This window comes from Spea bombifrons, chromosome 8, assembly GCF_027358695.1.
Source record: "Spea bombifrons isolate aSpeBom1 chromosome 8, aSpeBom1.2.pri, whole genome shotgun sequence".
NCBI classification, from domain to species: domain Eukaryota; kingdom Metazoa; phylum Chordata; class Amphibia; order Anura; family Pelobatidae; genus Spea; species Spea bombifrons.
The window spans coordinates 1980045-2003333 of NC_071094.1; the positions used below are offsets into that span (position 1 = coordinate 1980045).

Here is a 23289-nt window from a genome sequence, read left to right on the forward strand (position 1 = left end):
CAGGCAAATTCTAAAGGGCTGGGACAGACATAAGCTTTAGTTAAAGACATGTTTAAAATTTTGAATTTGAGTTTTTTTGTTTTGTTTTTTTTTTTGCACACCCTTTTGATCCTCAAATGGTCAGAGTATTATAGTTTTTTTTATTATAAGTGTATATTAACTGTGATATCGTTTCACCTTCTTTTTCCTAAAACATGGGTTCTCTCAAAACCTCCACTGAAAGGGACTAAGATATGCAACCCTAATTCTATTTTCTAAGGGAATTTCGCCCTTGAATGGTGCTCTTTGACTGGTCAGGATTATTTATTAAATTTTATATATATATGAAAGTATTTGGAAATTTTACTTGTGTAATTTCTTTTTATGTGAATTTAGTTGATAAGAAAACCATAGATTTCATATTACTCAGCGACTGAACGAACGTTCAGTAAAGTCATTCAGAATGTTCCAGATTTACATAACGAAGCCGTATATTAATGCAGCCACCTTCCCGCCCCTCCTCCTGGAAGCATTTTGCCCCCAGATGGTGGAGAAACGGGGTTTCCCGGCATCTCTAAGGTGATGAGGGGGCTTATAAGGACGTCTTCAAGGGGGCAAAGTAATTGCCTCTCTTAAACGTTGAGCTCTCGAGTATATTTGGGGGAAAAACCTTAGAAAATCAGATTTTGTTCTTAAGTTCTATGGAAGCAACCTGTCGGTGCGTGCTTTTGTGAATATTAAGCATCCCCCTCAAAAAAAATTACGAATTTGATATTAGAATTTAGGAATTGAGCAATATTAGGAATTTTGTTTCTAATGCCTCCGTTTAACCCCTTGGCTGCTAAGCCATTTCCCACCCTGGTGCTAAGCTGGTTTTCGGCATTTTGGTGCATCTCACGTTTAAACGCGTTAAGAAGTAAATTTCTTGGGAATAAACTATACAAACCATATATTGTTTTTTTCAGCACACCCAGCAGATTCCAAATATACCATTTCTATATGTGTATGTCTCATTAGGTTTGCAAAATAAAGCCAAAAATAGGAAAAAAAGTGTAATTTTTCACTTCCCACTCAATAAAAACTAGTTTGTAATGTTATTTTTCTAAACTCTAATATCAAAACCTGTGTTGCTAAATATTTGTAGTAGGTAACCGGTCTAAAATAAACAGACATTGAGAACTGTAGACTGTGTTTTTCTAATATTTTATTGCTAAAAGCTAAATTTATTAGACTATCACAAAATTCATCTTTAAATTTAATGCATGGCTGCCGTCAATTAAACAGCTCTAGCTGCCCGGGATGTTAAAATATGCCAACAAAACTATATATTTTTAGAAACTACACCCCCAGCTGCAGCAATTGAGGTCTTAGTTGTATTTGTATCACAAATCTGCCGTGCACAACAAATAAGTGAATATCACACTTCTAAAAATAAAAAAAAAATTAAATTAAAAGCGACAAGTTCATGTATGTCTTGCGCACTCCAGGTTTGTACTAGAAATACATGCAGCCCCTCATTTGATGCGCCAAGGGGTGTAGTTTTTGCAAATATGTACTTTTTGTGCTATAATTTAACTTCTTACGTGAGCAGTAATGCCACGTCAAGGCTTCAACCCTAATTACTGATCATTCACACGCCTTTCATATCTCCATTCACTCGCAGAAGCGCACACCATACTTTCCATACATTCACTCACAGAAGCACACACCATACTTTCCCCTTACAATCCCAAAGAAATGATGGTAAACGGAGAAAAAAAATCACTTTTACAGGAAAAAAAAGGTTTGCAGTAAAAATGCAAGGCGCTGCAGGGATGAGATGGTTACTCACGTACCGCACAGGCTAAATGGATGATTTTAATAATATTTGCAGTTCATCAGGATTTCAAAAATTGCCTTCCTCTACCATTGGCTAAATTTGACCCCATGATCAAAGGGATCATGGGATTAAAATTTAGTATCGGCCATTTTTAAAAAGGGAATGTGACTTTTCATAGCTATATGATCGCTGGGGTAACATTGGCTACCACAGTGATCATTTAGCTAGAATACTTAAACTTTTTTTTTTTTTAAAGTTAAACTAGTTTATGTTTAGATAATTCATTTTTTTTTACTTTTTTTTGTACATTTTTATTTTTTAAAATATTTTTTATTCTTTCACAAGCTATATACCGTTGGAAAGGTGAGGCGATTACCTTTCCAACCGTACAGGCATCTAAGCAGCATGCCCCCATACCTCTTTAACTGACAATTGTCAGTTTTCAATAAAGTTGCGCGGTGACATTACCGGCCGGATCGGGTGGTCCCAGTGATGCCCTTCAATATGAGGGGCAGATCGCCGGGGTAGGTGGTGATGGGGGTCCACAGACCTCCATCAAGGTAAGATAGTGCTAGCGACGGCATGGTGCCGTCGTTAGCACCTGACTGGGACTGCTAGCGACGGCACCATGCCGTCGTTAGCAGTCAAGGGGTTAAAATGGTTAAATTCAGCAAAGTGTGAATATTACTTAGAATTGTTTTATGTAAAACTGGAACATTTTGAATGACGTCCGTTTTTTTCCGCCCGCTCCAGTGACGAACGGACGCGGCAAACGCCGCCGACTCCACTCGAAAGGGCTTACTTGCAATATAAACCAGAAACCTCACAACTCCACACTTCAGTATGAAGTAACTCAAGCTAGCTAGAAATATACTGTAACAACTAATAACTTGCCATTAAGGATTATTTTATAGCATGGATTTAAAAAAAAAAAAAAAACAATATTTATTCAAATGATATTTTACACTTGTATTGGTTTTATTTTTTTTTTAATTATAATTTTTTTTTTCCAGATTTGTGATATGAGTTTCAGTGCTGCTTAATTTTGTTCAAATGAATTTATTGCTTGTAAAACAGCTTTTTTTAATGGTCTAAATAAACTCATTGGGGATTGCTGTTTGTTTGTAAATAAAGGAAAAATGCTGCTACAGCAAATCTGCGTCCTGTCTTTCCTTCAAATTCTACTATTTTATTTAAATGGTTTTTAATTAAATATTCACATTAAATAATTAAAAATAAATAATTTAATAATATTGTATTTTTTATTTGATATTATATAATATTTTATTTTTTTTCTCTCTTCCCTTTGATGGTATAAACACCAGGATTGGGCTGTTAAATCATCTTGTGTTAAATATACAAATATTCGTAAAATTATAAAGAAAGGGCTTAGACCCTACCCGTTTCTAGGTATTATCCTCTGTATTTCAATGAAGACTCTTTATAAGAGGCATTACAGTGAAACGCGTCGGGTACTAGTGCAGCAGAATACATAATCCCAGATGCTTGTTTTCCATTGTGTGTTTCCTTTACACGCCCTACCGTTACAAGGCTTCCATCTTTTTCTTATCGGCATAATTATCTAGTGTTAATCTTCTTGTTTTGGTGAAAACCTGGAACTTTAGGAGAAGTGAGCCTAGCGTCTGCTCATTAATACGTTTCTAACATTCTCCGCGTGGGGCACGGCTCTGGTGAGGCGAAGTCGTATAATATTTTAAATTAACAAAATAAATAAATAAAAGCAGGAAAGTTTAGTTTGTTTCTAAAAGCAAGTATTTGATTGGTCAGAATGTTTATTAAGGAGGATTTCTATCGCGTTTTGTGTTGAAGAATCTCCAAGGCTGGTTCCGAGTAGAGAAAAGGAATTTGTACTTTAACCCAAATCCTATAGTTATCAGACGCGGGGTTTAGTGAAATGATCGCCGGGGGAAAGGCGTATCTGCGGCCTCTGTGATTCAAGTCCAAAGGGTGAGCGTACAGTTTACCAACCCACAGAGAGAGCAAATATATACCTTGCCCCGCAGAAATATTAAAGTCAAGTTTAAATCCCAGCTGATTGGGGGGGGGGGTAACACAATGTAACGTAAGCAGGTTATAGATTCCGGGGTCCGTTGTGTTCTTTATGCTTACATATAAGTCGTTTCTTATCACAAAGCCAGGGAATACATAAATGGAAACAAAGTAACCATTGTTGGTAAATAAGCCCCCCCCCCCAGTTTATAAGCGCCATCAAACTCCTACGAGGGAAAAAAGTCTAATCCAGCTGACCTCTGGAATAAAAGATTCCGATAACTTTACGTTTTTAAGTGTAAGAATTATTTTCTGCGACTTTACAGACCCAAGAAATGTCTATCTGCCTTTGTTTCAGGGTCACAAGAGTTCAAGCGGCAAAGGTCAAAAACCAAAGGAGGGGTGGAGATTAACAGAGCTAGACCAGGGTCCTCCGCGCACATATTGCTTCGCTATGTTGCGCTGCCTCTACCACTTCTACTGGGAGGCTCTTCCACTCATCCACCACCCTCTCAGTAAAGCCACTGTTTTGATTCATGAAGTTTTTAAGTTCCTATGCGGGAAAAAAATTCCAGGAATATTTAGATATACTGGAAGACCGGCTTGTAACATACGTGTAACACGCAAATCATTTACTCAGTGTGGCCTTGCAGAAATATTTGCTTTGCTCTTGATTCTAAGAAGCCCGCGCCGGTAGTAATGGGGGTGAGGGGCACGCTTTTGGTCATAAAGTCTGCTCCATTTAAAAAAAAAAAAAAAATGTTTTGTCGGGGCTCCCTCCTCGTTTTCAGGCGTTTCTACCAACGAAAGAATGGAACAAAAATTTGAAAAATTTAAATTCGTAGAAATCCAAATGCACAAGTCTAATAAAAAGTCGTTAGGCAGCCATCATCCAGGACTGCCCAGTTATCCCCGGTCCAGCCCTGACCTAGAGAGAGAGAGGTCTCTTAACGAGCTCTACGGCGCCTTCGTGGCTTCACTACCCGCAGCACGACCTCCAGCCAAATAAAAGGTATAGAAGCACAGAAGGTCGTATAGCCGCTCACGTATAGACGCAAGAAGTGGGCCGGAGGACATACCAATAAGACATAAATGCCCTTAAAATAAAGTAGTTATTATTACTTATTCTTTTATATAGGTTAACTAACACCTTATATGACCTTCAATACCATGAATATTTGCCCAATGTGTAATAATTGTGACTAAACTAAAATGTTATATATATATACACACACACACAAATCTATATACATATATATATGAATTCTGTCAGAGACGCATATTTCTAGTGTGCAATCCCCCATTTTTTACACTAGAGGGCGCCAAATGACCGGCTCGCCGCTGATTCCGTCAGCAGAGGACGATTAGAGCGTTTCATGCTATGGGACGACGTATTGGATTTTATTGGCCAGCAAAGGATTCTGGGACGGGGTATTAGAGCATGTGGCTTAACCATTTCCAAATCTGTTTCCTGTGTGCCGGGGGGGGGGGCTGCTACGGTGGCTTCTCAAAACACTGGGGTTTGGCAGACATTATTTTGGATTTATTGGACCTACGGGAAATCTACGGGATCTCTACGGCAATGAAGAGGCTTGATTGGGAAACCAACGTTAGATCTAACACCAATAAAAACGTTTCATATCTACAATATCCAATTATCTGGAGATGTCCACATACGTGTTGGCTTCGGCTTCTCAATCAATAACCATTGGAAGGTTTAAAACTTTCCTATAATTATAAATCTAACGCTAACGATCCGTGTCATAAACGGAGGAGCGGCGCGTTTCGCTTCACTGATTATTGTATTTCGGATCCACGAGGAATGTCTGACTCACCGGCCCCGTCCCGTCCGGCTGATTGACAGGCTATTACTTCTCCCTCGACAATAGAGATCAGCAGACCCGGCTGAAGGGGGCACTTATTGTAGGGGGCGTGGTTAGAAGTCCTGCTATGGGCGGTGCTTTATCAAGATTTTTATGTAACTAAGGCTTTTAAAGAGGGTGTGTGAGTGTGTAGTGTTAACGTGTGTGTGGTGTTAGCATGAGTGTGTGTGTCAGCATGTAGCATTAGCGTGTATGTGAGTGTGTGGTGTTAGCATGAGTGTGTGTCAGCGCATGGTGTTAAGGAGTGTCAGGGGTCAGCCGAGGGTTAGTGGTGCAAGAGAGAGGAGGGAGGGTTGGGGGCACTGGAGAAATACTGCACCCAGGTGCCAATAACTCTACCCCCCCCTGCTGTTTCTATACACATTATCAGGGCTTTTAGGGCTGTAGAACCCTGCGATACCCTCATACCCAGCAAACATTCTCACCTCCTAGAAAAGAAGGGCATCAGGGGAGGTAAGAGGGGCATGAGGGCGTGTTCGTGTAGCGGACGGAGGGTTATTTTATGCAGTATAATCACCGTGTTCTGATCCGCACGTTTCCGGGTTCATTAAAGTTTTGGCATTCAGTTCACGGCCGGATACTGGTTTTTTTTTCCAATTTCTGCCCCCGGGGTATTTGTTTGGGCTCTGACACCGCGTTAGGGAATCCATCATTCACCCTCTCAATTATTAATATGCAGACATGTACCGCGCGGTCACGCATTCCAACGTCATGTTTATTTTTAAAGGAAATTTTTAACAGTTTTTTTACATAAAATATTATAGAAATTAATTAAAAAAAACAGAGAGGCCCCGATCTCACTGCACAGTCCCGCAGCCAACACCAAAAACACAGGAACCTGCCAGCAGATCGGCCCCGTCCGGCCCCCCGTCTAGTTGTCTGTTTCTCCTGCTGTAAAGATCCAAACCTTGTAATCTGTCTCGTCTTAGATTCAGGAGCCGTATGTCTATCCCATGCATGTTTAATCCCCTCGCTGTATTACCCTCTACCACCTCTGCTTGGAGGCTGTTCCATTTATTTACCACCCCCATCAGTAAAGCTTCTATATTGCAAAGTGTCCGAAGACATGGTGAGCAGTCACGCTCCAGGGGTTAATTAGTGATGTCACCGCTCGGCTGTAAATAAATTTTTTTGTGTTATACACCCCACTGCACGGGTTTCCCCCAGAACTGCAACACTGGCAACAAAATAGTTAATACATAGAGGGCAGTTCCCTGGCAGCACTTTACTACACTGTGCCACCATTCTCTGACACTAAAAGCACAGCACCCCAACCCCTTACACTAAGGGGTACACTGCACCCCCAACATCTGACACTCGGGGCACTCACTGCACCTCAGCCTCTGACAACAGAAGGGTACACTGCACCCCCAGCGTCTGACTCTAGGAGGGTAAACTGCACCCCCAGGTCAACCCCTGACACTAGGGGAGACACTGCACCCCTAACTCCTGACACTAGGGGTTGTACTGCGCCACCAACCTCTAGGACCTGGGGGATGACAGCCCCCTCTGCGCCCTGTCACTCTACGTGCCCCCTTGTCCAAGCTGCCCCACCCCCGTCACCCCCTCTGTGACACCTCGGAAGGTCCCGCATCCCCCGCTGACTCCCCTCACCAAGCACCTGCGCACTCCTCCAGACAGCGGGATTTGCATACTCCCTCACCCGCCACCCTCTCATTGGCTGAGCCTTGTTTTACTGCCATCTTTCCCGCTGTTGATTGGTCCACGGGGCTGTCACTCAGGCTGCACCTGACTCTTCCTGAAGTCGGGCTCGCTGTGTCGCTCCTGCCATGTTCCAGCCGGGAATGAAATGAGCAGAAAGGACGGGGGGCCCTGGAGCGAGGGCCACAGCCGGGGGCGTGTCCGCTGAGGTGAGTGAGGGCCCAGGGGCCCATCGTTACGTCACATCCTACTCACTACCCTGTAACCCCAACGCTGCGCCTCAAGCCTTACGGCAGTCAGATAATACACCTGCCAATACCCGCCAAATAATACCTCAGTCGCTGCACCCCCCCATAATACCCCAGTCACTGCGGCCCCCAATATAACCCCAGCCACTGCACCCCCCCAATATAACCCCAGTCACTGCCCTCCAATATAACCCCAGTCACTGCACCCCCCAAATAATACCTCAGTCACTGCACCCCCCAAATAATACCTCAGTCACTGCACCCCCCAATATAACCCCAGTCACTGCACCCCCCCAAATAATACCCCAGTCACTGTACCCCCAATAATACCCCAGTCACTGCACCCCATAATAACCTGCTAATACCCCCTAATAATACCCCAGTCACTGTACCCTCTAAAGATACCCCAGTGAGGTACTGCTCCCCGCATTATACTCCTCTATATATATCTTTATCGTACGGCAATTCCCCATCCCCAATCCTACCTCCTCCTTCCAATTATACCGACCCCTATCCTAATATATACCCCCCTCCCATCACGCATGGCCCCTTTACACCCTAATGCACCCCCTCCATAACTGAACTTCCCCTGTATCCCCAGTCCTGCTGCAACAGCCCCAGTCCCCAAATCCCCCGCATTATCCCCAAATCCCCCCAGCGCTTCGTACACTCCGAGTCTCCAAGCCCACGACAACAACCCCCAGCAATCCTACAGCCTCTCCACCCCACCCCCCCGGAGTTACTCCCCCCCGCCCCTCAGACGCTACCCTCAGGCCAAACGCAGCCCCAAGTCCTTCACCTCTTTATACCCCCAGTTTATATGAACCTTCAGATCCTGTGCTTAATGCCCTCCATATCCACGCACACTCTGCTGGAGATGCCCAGAATCACCAAACTGGGCAATTCCTGCCCAAATCATACGTTCTTTGTTTAGTTTACATTTCATCCAAATACCCCCTTCCGTGACCCCCCCGAGCCCCCTCTCCTGGGTTAGAAAGTACGTGATGCCATTTGTTCCAACAGATCTATTCCTAGTAATGATGTTTTAGAGAGTTTGGTGTTAAATCTTGGATTTTCCCACCATTATGATCTTCTCAATATTGTTTCTGTTTCTGTTTCTCTGCAAAATAGTCCAATGCCGGGAAAAACATATTTCTGGGGAAATTAAACAGAACTTCCCCGACTGTTATGCCTTACAGCGGGTGCGGTTGTCATAGCAACCAGTGGAATGTCCTTGCTGATTTCAGAAGTTTGCACTGGAATAGCTCTTTATTAAAGTGCAGAAGTCTGCCGGTTGCTATGGTGATGGCACCACTTCACATCAAAATGGGTATTTTATCTTTACCCCTCTGTGTATCGGGGGGCAATTTCTGTGACTCCCCACCTATAGGTAGAATGTTGGGAGAGGCCCTGGCGCTGAAAGGGTTAAATAGCAATCTGTTTGGGTCGCCGTTCTGTCCCATGATTAAGAATGAAAATGATAGTGAAAGTTTTTATCGGCCCACGAGCTGCAGCCAACCGTGGCTTCATCTTTACTGAAGTATCCCTGCGCTGGTCACCTGTGTTCAAGGTTATATTCTAAATCTGTGCGATTATAGGATGTTACTATCCCAAATTTATAATTATAAATTCAGAAATCTAAATCTATTTCTCTCTGAATCTGAATTACAAATTAGTTTCTGTGAAGTAGCGTCACTGACTGTATTATCAGATTGGAAAGATTTCATAAATATTCCTCTGTTTACTTTTTTACCCCAGCTGCCTAATGCTTTCAGGCAGCTGCATATCAGCCGTTTGTATGATTCTCGCTCTGTTATCTGACCCCCAATCTACTAAACACCCCGACTCCTTATCATACTGCCTGTGGGGAACAATAGAGTGGCTCAGTCTAAATCACCCAGCTAGACTCTCTGACTAATGAAAGTCTATGGAGGAACGGACTTCATTAGCATCGCCATAAAGTATCAGCTCAGTGTGGTGTTTGAGCCGGGGAAGTTATATTATTGTATATTACTGTATACAGCGCTGGGGGTAATATTACTGTATACAGTGCTGGGGGATATATTATTGTATACAGCGCTGGGGGGTTATATTACTGTATACAGTGCTGGGGGTTATATTACTGTATACAGTGCTGGGGGGGTATATTACTGTATACAGCGCTGGGGGGTTATATTACTGTATACAGTGCTGGGGGTTATATTACTGTATACAGTGCTGGGGGGGTATATTACTGTATACAGTGCTGGGGGGGTATATTACTGTATACAGCGCTGGGGGTTATATTACTGTATACAGCGCTGGGGGGTTATTACTGTATACAGCACTGGGGGGTTATTACTGTATACAGTGCTGGGGGGTTATATTACTGTATACAGCGCTGGGGGTTATATTACTGGATACAGCGCTGGGGGTTATATTACTGTATACAGCGCTGGGGGTTATATTACTGTATACAGCACTGGGGGTTATATTACTGTATACAGCGCTGGGGGGTTATATTACTGTATACAGCGCTGGGGGTTATATTACTGTATACAGCGCTGGGGGTTATATTACTGTATACAGCGCTGGGGGGGTTATATTACTGGATACAGTGCTGGTGGGTTATATTACAGTATACAGCGCTGGGGGTAATATTACTGTATACAGCGCTGGGGGTTATATTACTGTATACAGTGCGGGGGGTTATATTACTGTATACAGCGCTGGGGGTAATATTACTGTATACAGCGCTGGGGGTTATATTACTGTATACAGTGCTGGGGGTTATATTACTGTATACAGCGATGGGGGTTATATTACTGTATACAGCGCTGGGGTTATATTACTGTATACAGTGCTGGGGGGTATATTACTGTATACAGCGCTGGGGGTTATATTACTGTATACAGCGCTGGGGGGTTATATTACTGTATACAGTGCTGGGGGGTTATATTACTGTATACAGCGCTGGGGGTTATATTACTGTATACAGCGCTGGGGGGGTTATATTACTGTATACAGCGCTGGGGGTTATATTACTGTATACAGCGCTGGGGGTTATATTACTGTATACAGCGCTGGGGGTTATATTACTGTATACAGCGCTAGGGGTTATATTACTGTATACAGCACTGGGGTTATATTACTGTATACAGCGCTGGGGGTTATATTACTGTATACAGCGCTGGGGGTTATATTACTGTATACAGCGCTGGGGGTTATATTACTGTATACAGCGCTGGGGGGTTATATTACTGTATACAGTGCTGGGGGTTATATTACTGTATACAGCGCTGGGGGTTATATTACTGTATACAGCGCTGGGGGTTATATTACTGTATACAGTGCTGGGGGGTTATATTACTGTATACAGCGCTGGGGGTTATATTACTGTATACAGTGCTGGGGGTTATATTACTGTATACAGCGCTGGGGGTTATATTACTGTATACAGTGCTGGGGGTTATATTACTGTATACAGCGCTGGGGGTTATATTACTGTATACAGCGCTGGGGGGTTATATTACTGTATACAGCGCTGGGGGTTATATTACTGTATACAGCGCTGGGGGTTATATTACTGTATACAGCGCTGGGGGTTATATTACTGTATACAGTGCTGGGGGGTATATTACTGTATACAGTGCTGGGGGGTTATATTACTGTATACAGTGCTGGGGGTTATATTACTGAATACAGCGCTGGGGGGGGTTATATTACTGTATACAGCGCTAGGGGTTATATAAGAATTTCCTGCTGTTTGATTTAAGTGATGAGAGGTCTGTATTATAACCCTGTTTGGAGTTCTGACACAGTCTGCGGCCCCCGATGTCCTTTAATTCCGAGGGCAGAACATCCGTGTGCCCCCTGTTAAAGTGAATAAAATAAGTAAACGCTCTGTTTTCCTTTTTCTCGTGTAGAATGTGTGACAGGTTTACAATCTTTTAAAGATTGTAGCAAATTGTTACTTTCTGAGCCTGAATATGTTTTGTGTTTTTTGAAACGTGTTTATTAAATATCCGATAAACTGGATTTAAAGCCTGGATTTCAGCAAAAAAGAAACCATTTTTTTAAGAAAATCATGTATTTTATTTTTTCAAATTTGAAAACTTTAATTTTCTTCTAAAATCTCTGCAAAGCAGAAGCATAAACGTTTACGTTAATTGTATTCTTCCAGACGGGGGTAACGCTCGCTTCCATACCAAGAAGGAACTAAACAATGAGGTTCCAGAACACCAAATATTTACGTTAACAAAACCGTTTCCCCAATAATATTATCCTTAAGGGGCTTTATTTTGGAAGCAAAATCAAAATGAATTACACGACGTTCCCCTTTCCTGTTTAAACCGCATTTAACATTTCCAGATTGGGATTTAAATAAAAAAAATAAGCGTGATAAAATCTAGATGGTTTCTCCGGCTCCTCCGGAACGCTTCCTGGCATTTTACCCCAGTTGTAGTTTTTTGCCCCATAATATAAAGTTTTCAGGCAGCTGCATATCAGCCGTTTGTATGATTCTCGCTGTTATCTGAACCCCAATCTACTAAACCCCCCGACTCCTTATCATACTGCCTGTGGGGAACAATAGAATGGCTCAGTCTTAATCACCCAGTATTAATCACTGTATACAATGCTGGGGGGGTTATATTACTCCATACAGCGCGGGGGGGTATATTAATGTATACAGCGCTAGGGTTTAAGGAGAAAAATATATTTTTAGTCATTTTTTTTTCTCATTTATGGTCTCGGTTTTAAATCTGTGTTCTGTTGGAAAATTGAGTATTTTGATGCCTTTTACTGGGCCAAAGTAAAAAAATATGCAACGTTACATAAACATTTGGGGCCTCATCGGTCTCTTCTTCAGATGGAAACCCGAGTTGTTGTTTCAGTTGTATCTTTGGTCTCTGTGCTGTTTAAGCTGCTCACTACGTATGTGAACGCCCCCCCCATTGTGCGTGTTTATATAACACCATTCAGTACCGAGTTCTAACCGATCCGTAATGAATGATTTAATGCTATGGAATCGGTGGGATTTGGGGTCCATCCGGTATCCTGGCCGGTAACCTGATCGCCGGGGCGGAATATTCTGGCGCTGCGCTGCTCGGGGATGGAGCTGTCATATAATAGCGTGTGGAGTCACCCTGAACTCTATCCCCGGCTCCTACTGCTATAAATACACACGGCTGGGGTAATCATCAGCAGGGACGCGTGTGACGAGACGCCTCTGCTGCTGCAGCACCTCTTTGAAGGCATTGCTGGTTGTCCTTTCCTTGCAGTGCGGCTTCCAGGGATGGCATCTTGTAGAACTTTCCCCAACTGGTCCGGCCCAGCATCTTTATGTGTTCTTTCTGCAGCCGGTTCTTCTAAACCGATGGCCATAAGCAGCTCCTGGGGAGATTCTGCATTCTATTAACCTTTTAATAGCTCCTCACCGAGACTCTATCGCAGGGACTAATGGCGGCAGCCACGTGGTTCTAATAACAGAGACCATGGCTTATCAGGACGTAAAGATTTTCAGGATGAGGTCACCTGTATTCAAGCAGGGATTTCAGCTGTGATATAGCAGCGAGAAAAACACCAATCGGGATGAATCTGCCCATTCACCCCTGAGATCCTGAGACTGGGGTAAAAACCCTGAGGATCTGCCTGTTAGCGAGTAGAAGGGAGACTATCGCCTACTTCATCCTCTCCCCTGGATACCGTCACATATATGAGGCTGTCGGGTTGTCTCAGACTCCCCCCCCCCCTGCTCTCGCTTCCCGCGGTTTAATGTCATTTTCTCGCCGTGATGTAAGCGATAGTTACTCTAGAGCCAAGCACAGCTCTCATTATCCTAATTCATCGAGAATAAGTAAAAGAACGGTTAAAATCACATAAATACAGGTAATGCTGCTAATCCATTATTTTTATCTTTTAGTGGATTTGTGGAAATGTTTTTAACGCATGGAGTCCCCCCTATAAAAGAAAATCCGCATTAATCTCACATACACCCAGGATTACACCGGCGCGTAAATGCAAAGAAAAACAATACGAATTAGTCCATTAAAGGGGACTACAAATCCCATCATCCTCAAACTCGCCTGGCTGGGCATGATGGGATTTCTATGTGTTTTCTAATTAGACGGATCCTTTGCACCCTTTAATATCTCAGGTAAGGGCTGAAGGATTTTAAGTGCCCCAGACGGCGATAGATTTAGTGCATTACAAGGCATTGGATCGATAAGGATAATCAATATCGCTCCGATCAATAGTCCCCGGGATAATTAGAGGCCGGCTACCACGTCCACAGCCTGCGGTCGAGTGTTTTACATTTCCAGCAGGGAAGAAAGGGTTAAACCGATGCCCATTAATGGGTCATAAAGAATATTTAATAATCACGTCTGTGCTGTGGGACGCGCTGAACCCGCGCCGGATAACGAGGAATGATTGTTTTAATTATAAAAAGAAATCCCATTTGCATCACTCGGCACGAACCAGACGCCCTTTTTTTTTTCTTCTTCTTCATTATTTTATTTAAACTTCTTATTTAAACTGAAGGGATTCCTCCTCAAAATGTATAGCATAACATCTTTTCATTATATATATATATATATAATTATATCTCATTTTTCTGTAATGCAACTTTCTCAAGGACCTTACTTTTTATATTATAAATAACGTGAAGTTTTGGTAAAATTTTGGGCATCCTTGTAACTTCACAATCATCAAAGCCCCACAAGTTTCAGATTGTTGGCCTTTCTGCCCCGTCAGATCTCCCGGCTGCCCCAGATTCACGTTTGGGATTTTAACCTCCAGGCGGTGGGGCGACTGTCTCCCCCGTTCTCTTATATTATTTGCCCCTTAAAGACCCCGTAATGAAAATCTGATCTCTGCTGGGTGCCTTCCCAGGACAGCGGACGGCTCCGAGGCGTCAAATCACAGATTGTGAACCGGAAGCTGCGGTGGAACGTGGTCCCAGCCCGTGGCCTTTAAACCTTTTTTTTTTTTTTTTTTTTTTTTTTTTTTATATAGAACCCGCCGGCAGATCGGCCCCATTTGGCCCCCGTCTAGTCGCCCATTTCTCCTGCTGTAAAGACTCAAACCTTAATCAGTCGTTGGTCCCGTCTTAGATTCAGGAGCCGTATGTCTATCCCGCGCATGTTTAATCCCCTTCTCGATATCTTTTTGTTACTTTTCCCCTCTTGTTACTTTTGTTTCCATCCAGAAGTTGTATTCGTAACTTTTATTGTACAAAGTATTTTTTTGTTGTTGTTCTTTAAACTCGAACGTTTCCCCGGATTGTGGGAATCATAGTTCGTTTCCTTCTCTTTTTACTCTGAGAGCTCTATGGACGTACATGATTTAAAAAAAATCTCGTCCTTAATGGAGGTTTTTTAGAAACTTCTGAATCTCCAAAAATAAACGTCTGTCGGGATTGTTTGCATCTGACTCGCTACAAAACCGCAGGGGCCAAAAGATGAGCTCCCCCTGCCTGTCTCTATTCAGCGCCTCCTCGAAATATATTGTTACAGTCGCCATGGCAACTGGAAAAATGCTCTCGGCTAAGGGAACGTGAGGGGGTAGCGGGAGAAGCTCGTGTCTCCTCCGCTGTATAAATTATGGAAACACAAACGGGGGGGGGGATGCATCTCTCTGGCTTTACCAGCATCTACATGCCTTCTAACAGGGGGTACATGTTGGCATAGCTCCCATGTGGCCCCATGTGTTAGGGACTTGGGGTACATGTTGGCATAGCTCCCATGTGGCCCCATGTGTTAGGGACTTGGGGTACATGTTGGTATAGCTCCCATGTGGCCCCATGTGTTAGGGACTTGGGGTACATGTTGGCATAGCTCCCATGTGGCCCCATGTGTTAGGGACTTCTGATGTCTACTGCTTAGTTGGTGAGAGTTCCCCGAGACAGCTAGAAGGAAGCAGGATAGTTTTTCAGCTTTAGGTAAAGATTTACTGATCGTGACAATGGAGATAAGACTCGTCAACTCTGTCGCTTGGATAAAATCTTCAACAGAAGAAACGGTCATAAACATATCTGTTTCTGTAACTGATGACCCGATGGAGGAAATGTTATGCTTAGCTGTACAAAGATGTGTTTAACAATTAGAGCGTTTAGAAGCTCATCAATACTCTCGAAGACACAGAGCTCCGTGGCCTCCATTGACCGGCGACCACATGGTCTTTCCAGAAATGACCCCTCCGAGGCTGCAGAACGCCCTTTTCCTCCCAAATAATCAAAGCTGCTTAGACGCACGTCCTGATCGAAGAGGGTCTAAGCAGTTTGGGAAATTTGGATTAGATCGAACGTGTATCGAAGCAGGTTCTGATGTTATGAATATTTCTGGGACTACATGACCGTTCAGTGACCAAGACCAGACATGCACAAAAGTGCAATTAGCCCGTATTTAATGAATTAAGCTTAAACGTGCTCAAACAAGCTGTTACGTGGCGCCTGCGTCATGGGGATGGGTATTGAACGGCCAAGAACTCACATCAAAGGGCAGAACAAAGCATCCAAGGTATCCTCACGAGATCCCAGTAATAGTCTCGTTATGCTGGATTTCAGAGCGTTTTGAAAATCATTAATTCGTTTGGTGTCAACGTCCCGGAGATCTTTGTTTCCAGACCCATCCGAGAAATTAAGCCATAAAAGTTACCGTTTTCACCCCTTCCTTGCCGTCTTCTGGAGCAAAGCATCTTCTACTCATTGAGTTTTCTTGTTGCCTTGAAGTCAATGATTTTGGACAAATTGTGTACAAAATATTGGACAAAGGTCTAATTTGGGGTTTTCTACGGGGTCAGCATGGTCTCAGGAAGGTTGACTGTTATTATTATTTCACCCCGTGTAACTATGTCTCGGGGTAAGTGGATACAGGTGGTTGAGGAAAGGGGTATAACCGGGCAGGACGACCGCGGGATCAGCTGCCGTATCTAGAGCCTCGGGGGGGCAAATCCCGTCTGTTCCCAGCGATGGCAGTATTTCCAAGTTTTCTGCCACCCCGGAACTTTGTGAAAGAGACCCTAGGAATATTAACCCCTTCATCTCTGTCGTGGAGATTCTATGTAGGGACTTGCTGTAATGGCCCTAAAACCGGTCGTCACCCAATCCTTGACTAGTGGTTATTTACACCTGGAATGCGTATTTATTTATTTAAATGTAGTTTTTATGTTACTTTTAAGACGTTTCGTTTGACGGAGCAGAAGGTGTGGGTCGCCCCGTAGACGCGGCGTGGCCGGTTTTATCAGAGCGTTTTCTCCACCACCCTTACAGAGGCTTAGATGGAACAGAAGGTTTTACTTTACTGCAAGGGTGATAGATAAGGGGAACAGCCTCCCAGCAGAAGTGGTAGAGGGTAATACAGTGAGGGTATTAAACATGCATGGGATAGACATACGGCTCCTGAATCTAAGACGAGACCAGCGACTGATTAAGGTTGGAGTAGCGGGCATTGAGATCCATGAGTAACGGACACGTGTTTTACTTAAAGGGATATCCCAGTTCTGCGGTACCCTTAGGCGCGGAATGTGACTTGTTAGACGGCACCGGTTTGGAGAAGACGGGGATCGTGTTCTGGTCAAACTGGTTTAGCGGATTTGCTTCCTGTAGAGTTTTTCGGGGCTGGTCATCCGGGTTTCGCTCATCGACTTATCTTGCCCGACGTTTCAGACGCGAGATCCTGCAGAGAAGTTTTTATTTAGTGACCTAAAAAGACTTCTATACGGTGAGAACCCGGCTGGAAGCGTGGACTGGGAACGCAGCTGGAGAGGGTCTCACAGCCGCGCTCACAGAAAATACATTATAAAGAAGCCCTATTATCTTCATTGTGATAAATAATTATATAGATCCAACACCTAGTAGCTGCATTAAAGTAATGGTGATGGTGGGTGAAATGCGTTGGGGTTCTAGAAGGATGCCTGTGTTCCAGATTATGGAATTCGAGGCATGGACAATAAAATTAGTATTTTTGAGGTTTTTTTTCCCCCTAGAAAACCCCAAATTGTTTGAGTATCATGAACTGTGTTCTGCGGCAGCAAACCCCCCACGTGGTCAGTCCGTTGGTTCTTTCCATGGGGAATTTCGGAGCGTCTCTTCCGCTTTGGTCTTTGTATCTTTAGTTTCCAGCTGTATAAACGCCAGGCAGCGACTGATTGGTGAACCTTTTGTGTCTTTTGGTGCATAAGTAACATTTCTGCATAGATTTAGGTCCGTGTCAGCGGCATGCGGATAATTTGAGGTATGGAGGAATGTATGGAACTTGAGCAATGAGGATGGTTTGGTCGCTGACCGTAGGGAATGATGGCGGCTGATAAGGTTGATGGATAACATCAGCGCCTCTCGTGCTACCTGCGCTGTTATAAATAACACATGACTCGGGGCATAGTCTCATATATTCACAATGAGAACCATGCGGTCGTCTATCCCTACACATTAGGCGGGAGCACGAGGGCCAAAAACGGCTATTTTTTTTTTTTCTTTCAATTTTGGTCCATTCGGTTTTCGGCAACTAATTTCGTTTACTTCCCTTTTGGTTCAGAGAACTTTTTTTGTTTATAAAAAAAAAATGGTGTTTTTTTTTTTTTTCTTGATCGCTCTCACTATCTTCGAGGAGAGAAGAATGCAGACAGAGACGGGGGAAGCGGAGACGCAGTAGCGGTTGTCAGAGACAGAGCTTTCTCCTTCACTTTCGTTTTCATTTTGTTGAGGCTTCCTCCCCCCTTCAGACGTTCGAACAAATTAATGAAATTTACAAAGTTTGTTAAAATTTGTGCGAATCCAAATGTGCAAAAAGTTCAACCAAAAAACGCATCGGGTAACTGATTCTGCTTCACTGTCATCTAGTGGTGAACGTGTGCAACTGCAATTTCCAAAGACATCCATAACCTTTTACATATATATATATATATATATATATATATATATATATATATATACCTTCCAGCGACACCTGTGATCGATAAGACCCTAGGTTTGGGTTGTCGGAGGCTGTTATTGTAACATTGTATCGTCTGAATGATGTATCTTAATTCAGGAAGCTAACATTGCGTTGGGTATCTTGTCTTGACTCTATTAAAGGCGAAGTTCCACTTATATTTTGCAGAGCTTTTTGTTTGTGACTTTATTAGCGTTCTCCGGCTCATTAAACCTGAGGGTGGAGTAAACACTCAGTGTTACGGGTAGTGGAATGAAAAGGCGACACTCGCTGCCCGACGCGTTTTCTGTTAAATGACTTTAGGACCCGTTTTCCCGCGATGAATGTATCCGTCGGGTGCGTGCGACGTGCGTCCGCTCCGAGGTTACCCAGGTCTTGAAGGACCGCTTGTCTTTTTCGCTCTTTCGGAATCCGGCGGCCGCGTCGTCTTTTCCGCGTCGATGATTAGATTTTCATTGTAATCCCGAGTTAAGACAATCACGGGGGATTTCAGAGTCCGGCTACCGTCCAGACTAAAGAGAGAGATTATTCTCAGAATGGAAAGAGGGAAAAAATCTGGAATTATTCTCTTTTTAAAGTAAATTTAGTTTTTTTAGTCTATAATTTTATATATTTATCATGTGATATATTTAGGGACTATTTTACTCTTTAAGGTGTCCGTCTTGAGCCTGATTGCCTAACCGTTACCTCCGTCTGTCTTGTCTTCACCTCTTTTCTTCTCTCCTCCTCCGCCAGGTCATAGCTTCTACCACAAATGGCAAATTATTGGGGAGGAATAACTATGTGAATCAGGTCATGATGGACGACTCCAGTAAAGTGTCGTTTCCATTTCATTAACGAACCGTTCTGATCCTCTGCGTTTACTAATGAAAGTTAAATGAATGGGGAACAGACAGAGGATGAAGGGATGACTTCCATCCATCTACTCTATCCGCCATCTCTCTTGTTTCATAGAAATATAGAACCTGCCCGCAGATTAACCCCATCTGGCCCGTTCTTTCTTAACCAGTCGTTGGTCTCGTCTTTCAGGAGGCTGTTCCACTTATCTACCACCCAGAAGCTAGGCTAAATGCAAATGTTTGCACCCCCCCCCAACATGTTTGTTTTTTTATCCTTACAAGACAACATATAAAGAAACTCTATTTCCCTGCCGGCTCCGGGTTCGTTAAACGATGTGGTAGGTTTTCAGAAATATTTAGAAATAAGCCAGAAATCTGCGGGGCCAAAATCCCAGACTTTAAATCTTTTTTCCTCCCCCATCTTTAATGGCAGGCGAGAGGTAAATGGCTCCAGTGTGTGCGGCTCTGCTTACTTATAGCGGCTATAAAACCTTCTCCCTGGGATGCCCGCAGCGCAGCGAGAGCCGGAGAGCCGACCTTTAACGCCTTCCACGCCTCGCTTTACAGACTGCAGTTCCACCGACTCTGCTGAATTTAACACTTTTACAGCCGGATGCCGTATTCCAAATACATCCCTCGCGCTGCTGGACGCCCCAAACCCTTCCCAGAAATACTAATAATAATAATCACGTAAATGGTGTTCTCTTTCATTAATTTTCCAGGAATGCTCAAATGTCATGTGACAAATGTCAGGCTCTGATAGGTTGATGCTGTAGAAGCCAGAAAATTAGTTTTTAGGTAATAAAAGCCTGGAAAAAAATAAAAAGAACTCACATCTAACTGAATTGCATTAAAATTGTATTTCTGATGCTTCCTTTAACCCCTTCTTCTTTAACTCTTAAGGGGTATTTCTCGGAGTCCTGCATGAATTGAGTTTTTTTTTTTTCTCCTGGACTCGTAACTCTTTTCTCATTTAAACCGTTTTCGCGTGGAGTTAAAATGTGGGCGGAGCCAGTGGGCACAGTTGGCGTGTCCTTCTTGGTTACATTGTTACTATGAGGTCATGGCCGTCTAGTTTCTGTCTTTGACCGGTGAAAGTATCTTATCCTTAAGTCATCTTGAAGAAAGAGGGTTCTGTTTACACCGAGATCTGTGGGGTGGAACCTGTCTGACAACAAAAACTTGTTTAAAAGGTCTGGGGATTGGTGCGTATCAGTGTCTACCGGTGTTTGTACAGGAAACATGTTTACGTGCGAATATATGTAATACACGGGGGAAAAACACGCCTGCCAAGTTTGATCAGTCTCTCTCCCAAAACCCTGTGCCCCTCTTTCTTTCCTTGATGCCCTTCTTTCTTCATCTTTGTCCCTCTGTCCTCTCTGTGCCTCCCTTTTCTGCTCAGATGTCCCTCTTTCTTCTCATGTGTACCTCTTTCCTTCCCCTCACGCCCCTCTCCTCTCCCCTGATGCCCCCTCTTTTCTAGGAGGTCAGAATGTTTGCTGGGTATGAGGGGATCGCAGGGTTCTACAGCCCTAAAAGCCCCGATAATGTGTATAGAAACAGCTTTATAAATAAACTCCATTATTCTTCTTGTAGATGCCTCACTCTGTTATATTTAATAGCTGCCAAAGGCCACAAATTCACACAAAAAAGTCTTGGTAAATCCTTGTCTTTGTTGTCCAAACAAATCAGGCATTCGACTTAAGTAAAAAATATTGACGTTTATTTTTACAATGTATCAATAAATATTGGATTGGCCCAATTATTCATCTCATTTTTTTTTCTCGGGGTCCGTCAGTCGTGTTTTTAGGGATAAATCACTTGTTTTTTAGTTGAAGATTAAGATCGCTTGCCAGCCGTTCCAGTCTTTGAAACCCTTCCGTAACCTTCTCGATTTCGACTTCCAGAGACACCGTCGCCACCTTTCTGGAGGTAGCCGGGTCGGTGGTTAAGACGATGGTGTACAGGTCCCCCAGCTTGTAGGTCACCTGCCTCGTGTCGAGGAAACCTTCGTAATGCCGGATTCCGGCAGTTTCTAAAAAGTCCCTCACCGTCGTTACGTTAAACTCTCCGTCGTGACCTAAAACCCTCGACAGATACTCAACGATCTCCCTTTCGTCCAGCAGCTCGTAGCAGGTCAGCGAGTTTCTCGCCTTGATGTCTCCACCTGCCGAGACGTTGCTGCCGTCTGTCTTGGAAGTTCCTTGGCTGCGTTGCGTCTCGAGGTCCCGTCTCGGTTGTTTTCTTTCCATCAAATCTACTTTTTTCCCTGATTTTCCGTTAATTTCCCAATTCCCGCTGAGAGGGCGGTTCCGGTTGGTTTGGTCAGTAAAAGGTGTCTTCTGCTGCCCGCTCTGCTCCACAATCAGCCTCCAATCTCCCCCGATCTTACTCAGCCACGCACCGTGGCTGGCGAGGTCATACGTGTCCGTGTCGTGATACTCGACTTGCTCTTCCACTTTAGCCACACAGGTAGCGCCATGCTGGACCATACCATCTTCAGCCGCGTCTCTCGCCCAGTATACCTGCTGTATCTTCACCACGTGGGCACCGGAATCCCTCGGGGGATTTGCCATATTCTTCCTGTAGAGGGTTAAAGAGAATAAGGGATGGATAAATCTCATGAATCCCAAATAACTTTAGTTTTTGTAATGTCTTTGTGGCTTTTAAATTCAGTTTGTTTCCACCCATGACATTATTGAAACACCCAGCAGTTCATCGGTTAACTTCCATTAACTGATCTCTGACTGCTGTGAGCGCCCCCTGGTGTATGTTTGTGGAACTGAAACAAATAATCCCATTTATTACTGCTTCCCGTTAAAATTGTCAGCGCGCTGCCACCCCCTGCAGGTGGAGGGTAGAACTGCAGCCGGCCGACATGTACATTACTCATTGTGCCTGTAACTGGCTTTTTGAAAACTTGAAAGCAATGAGATTGTATACATAAAATGTTATAATTGTTATTTTACTATTATGAAGCTGTGAGAGGTCGGAGACTCTGCAAGTTATAATAATAATTAATACAACTTATTTGCGTAGGAACCAGAGAAGACAAAGTGTGTAGCTGCGTCCGTGGCTCACCAGAGCATAATACGGGGTGTAGGTCCATAGAATTTGGCGATTATTAAATCATCCGGATTGGAGGTTTTTGAGTTTATTCATTAATAATAAAATGTTACAGGAGAAGCTCAAAGAGATTAAATCTTCACAATTATGGTTTTGTAGATGAGTTGAAATCTATAGATTATTGAAGAGACCTCTTTGTTTTACCTTTTTGGAGGAGTTTCTGAGTTCCTTGATGTTCCAGATTAGAACCTTCTGCGGAGATCTGGCCGTGCCTTCTGCAAAAGGGTCTTCATAGTCCGCTCTCCGGGTCCCGAAGCCCAGCAGAAAGCAGAGATCCGTCTTTGTGTTTAGTGCCGACGATTAGAAAGCCGTCTGGGTTGGGAATGCTGGCTCTTGGGTGTTGGGAAAGTTTGCTTAACAACAGAAAGCGCTTCTTACCTGCAAACCTTGTGTTGTCGGTCTTGAGGTTGTCATGGAGCTTCCAGATACTTCTAAGGCTTCGGGTTCTTGAGTCACTTGAAAGAATAATATCCTCACCTGACCTGCTGAGATCTACCGCAGGATTAGACAGACCCCCCCCCTGTCCCAAATGGATTGTAGCAATTTACCAGGAATAAATGTATAGCTACACACATAGAGAAGGGATAGGAGAGAAGAGAGAGAATGAATGAGAGAGAAGAGAGAGGGAATGAATGGGAGAGAAGAGAGAGAGAGAGAGAGAGAGAGAGAGAGAGAGAGAGAGAGACATTTAAATAAATAAATGGATTTAATAAAGGACGGGAGGGAATTTTTTTCAAAGGAGGAGAAAAGTTACAACAAGAGACCGGAATCTAACACTAGAGGGTCAGAGGCTGGAAGGAAGTTTTACTTTAC

The 23289-nt window shown here is 43.7% G+C and overlaps 2 protein-coding genes across 3 annotated transcripts in view; one reads left to right on the top strand and one right to left on the bottom strand.

Moving 5' to 3' along the window:
• The first annotated feature begins 7442 nt into the window (after positions 1-7442).
• RALGPS1 (Ral GEF with PH domain and SH3 binding motif 1) overlaps positions 7443-23289 on the top strand; it is a 114269-nt gene continuing 98422 nt past the window's right edge. For both annotated transcript variants that reach the window (XM_053472483.1, XM_053472484.1), the window contains exon 1: positions 7443-7562. The gene's annotated coding sequence lies outside the window, so the exon portion shown is untranslated. The remainder of the gene's footprint in view (positions 7563-23289) is intronic.
• LOC128502630 (uncharacterized) lies at positions 21154-22714 on the bottom strand. The gene is made up of 2 exons (XM_053472486.1): positions 22621-22714; positions 21154-21933 (listed from the first exon to the last, which is right to left on the bottom strand). Exon 2 carries the CDS (start codon positions 21924-21926, stop codon positions 21168-21170), a length of 759 nt encoding a protein of 252 aa, XP_053328461.1. The 5' UTR covers positions 21927-21933; positions 22621-22714; the 3' UTR covers positions 21154-21167.

Excerpts from the sequence above, each read along its gene's own strand:
- LOC128502630 (XM_053472486.1), bottom strand. The coding sequence starts at position 21,926 with ATGGCAAATCCCCCGAGGGATTCCGGTGCCCACGTGGTGAAGATACAG.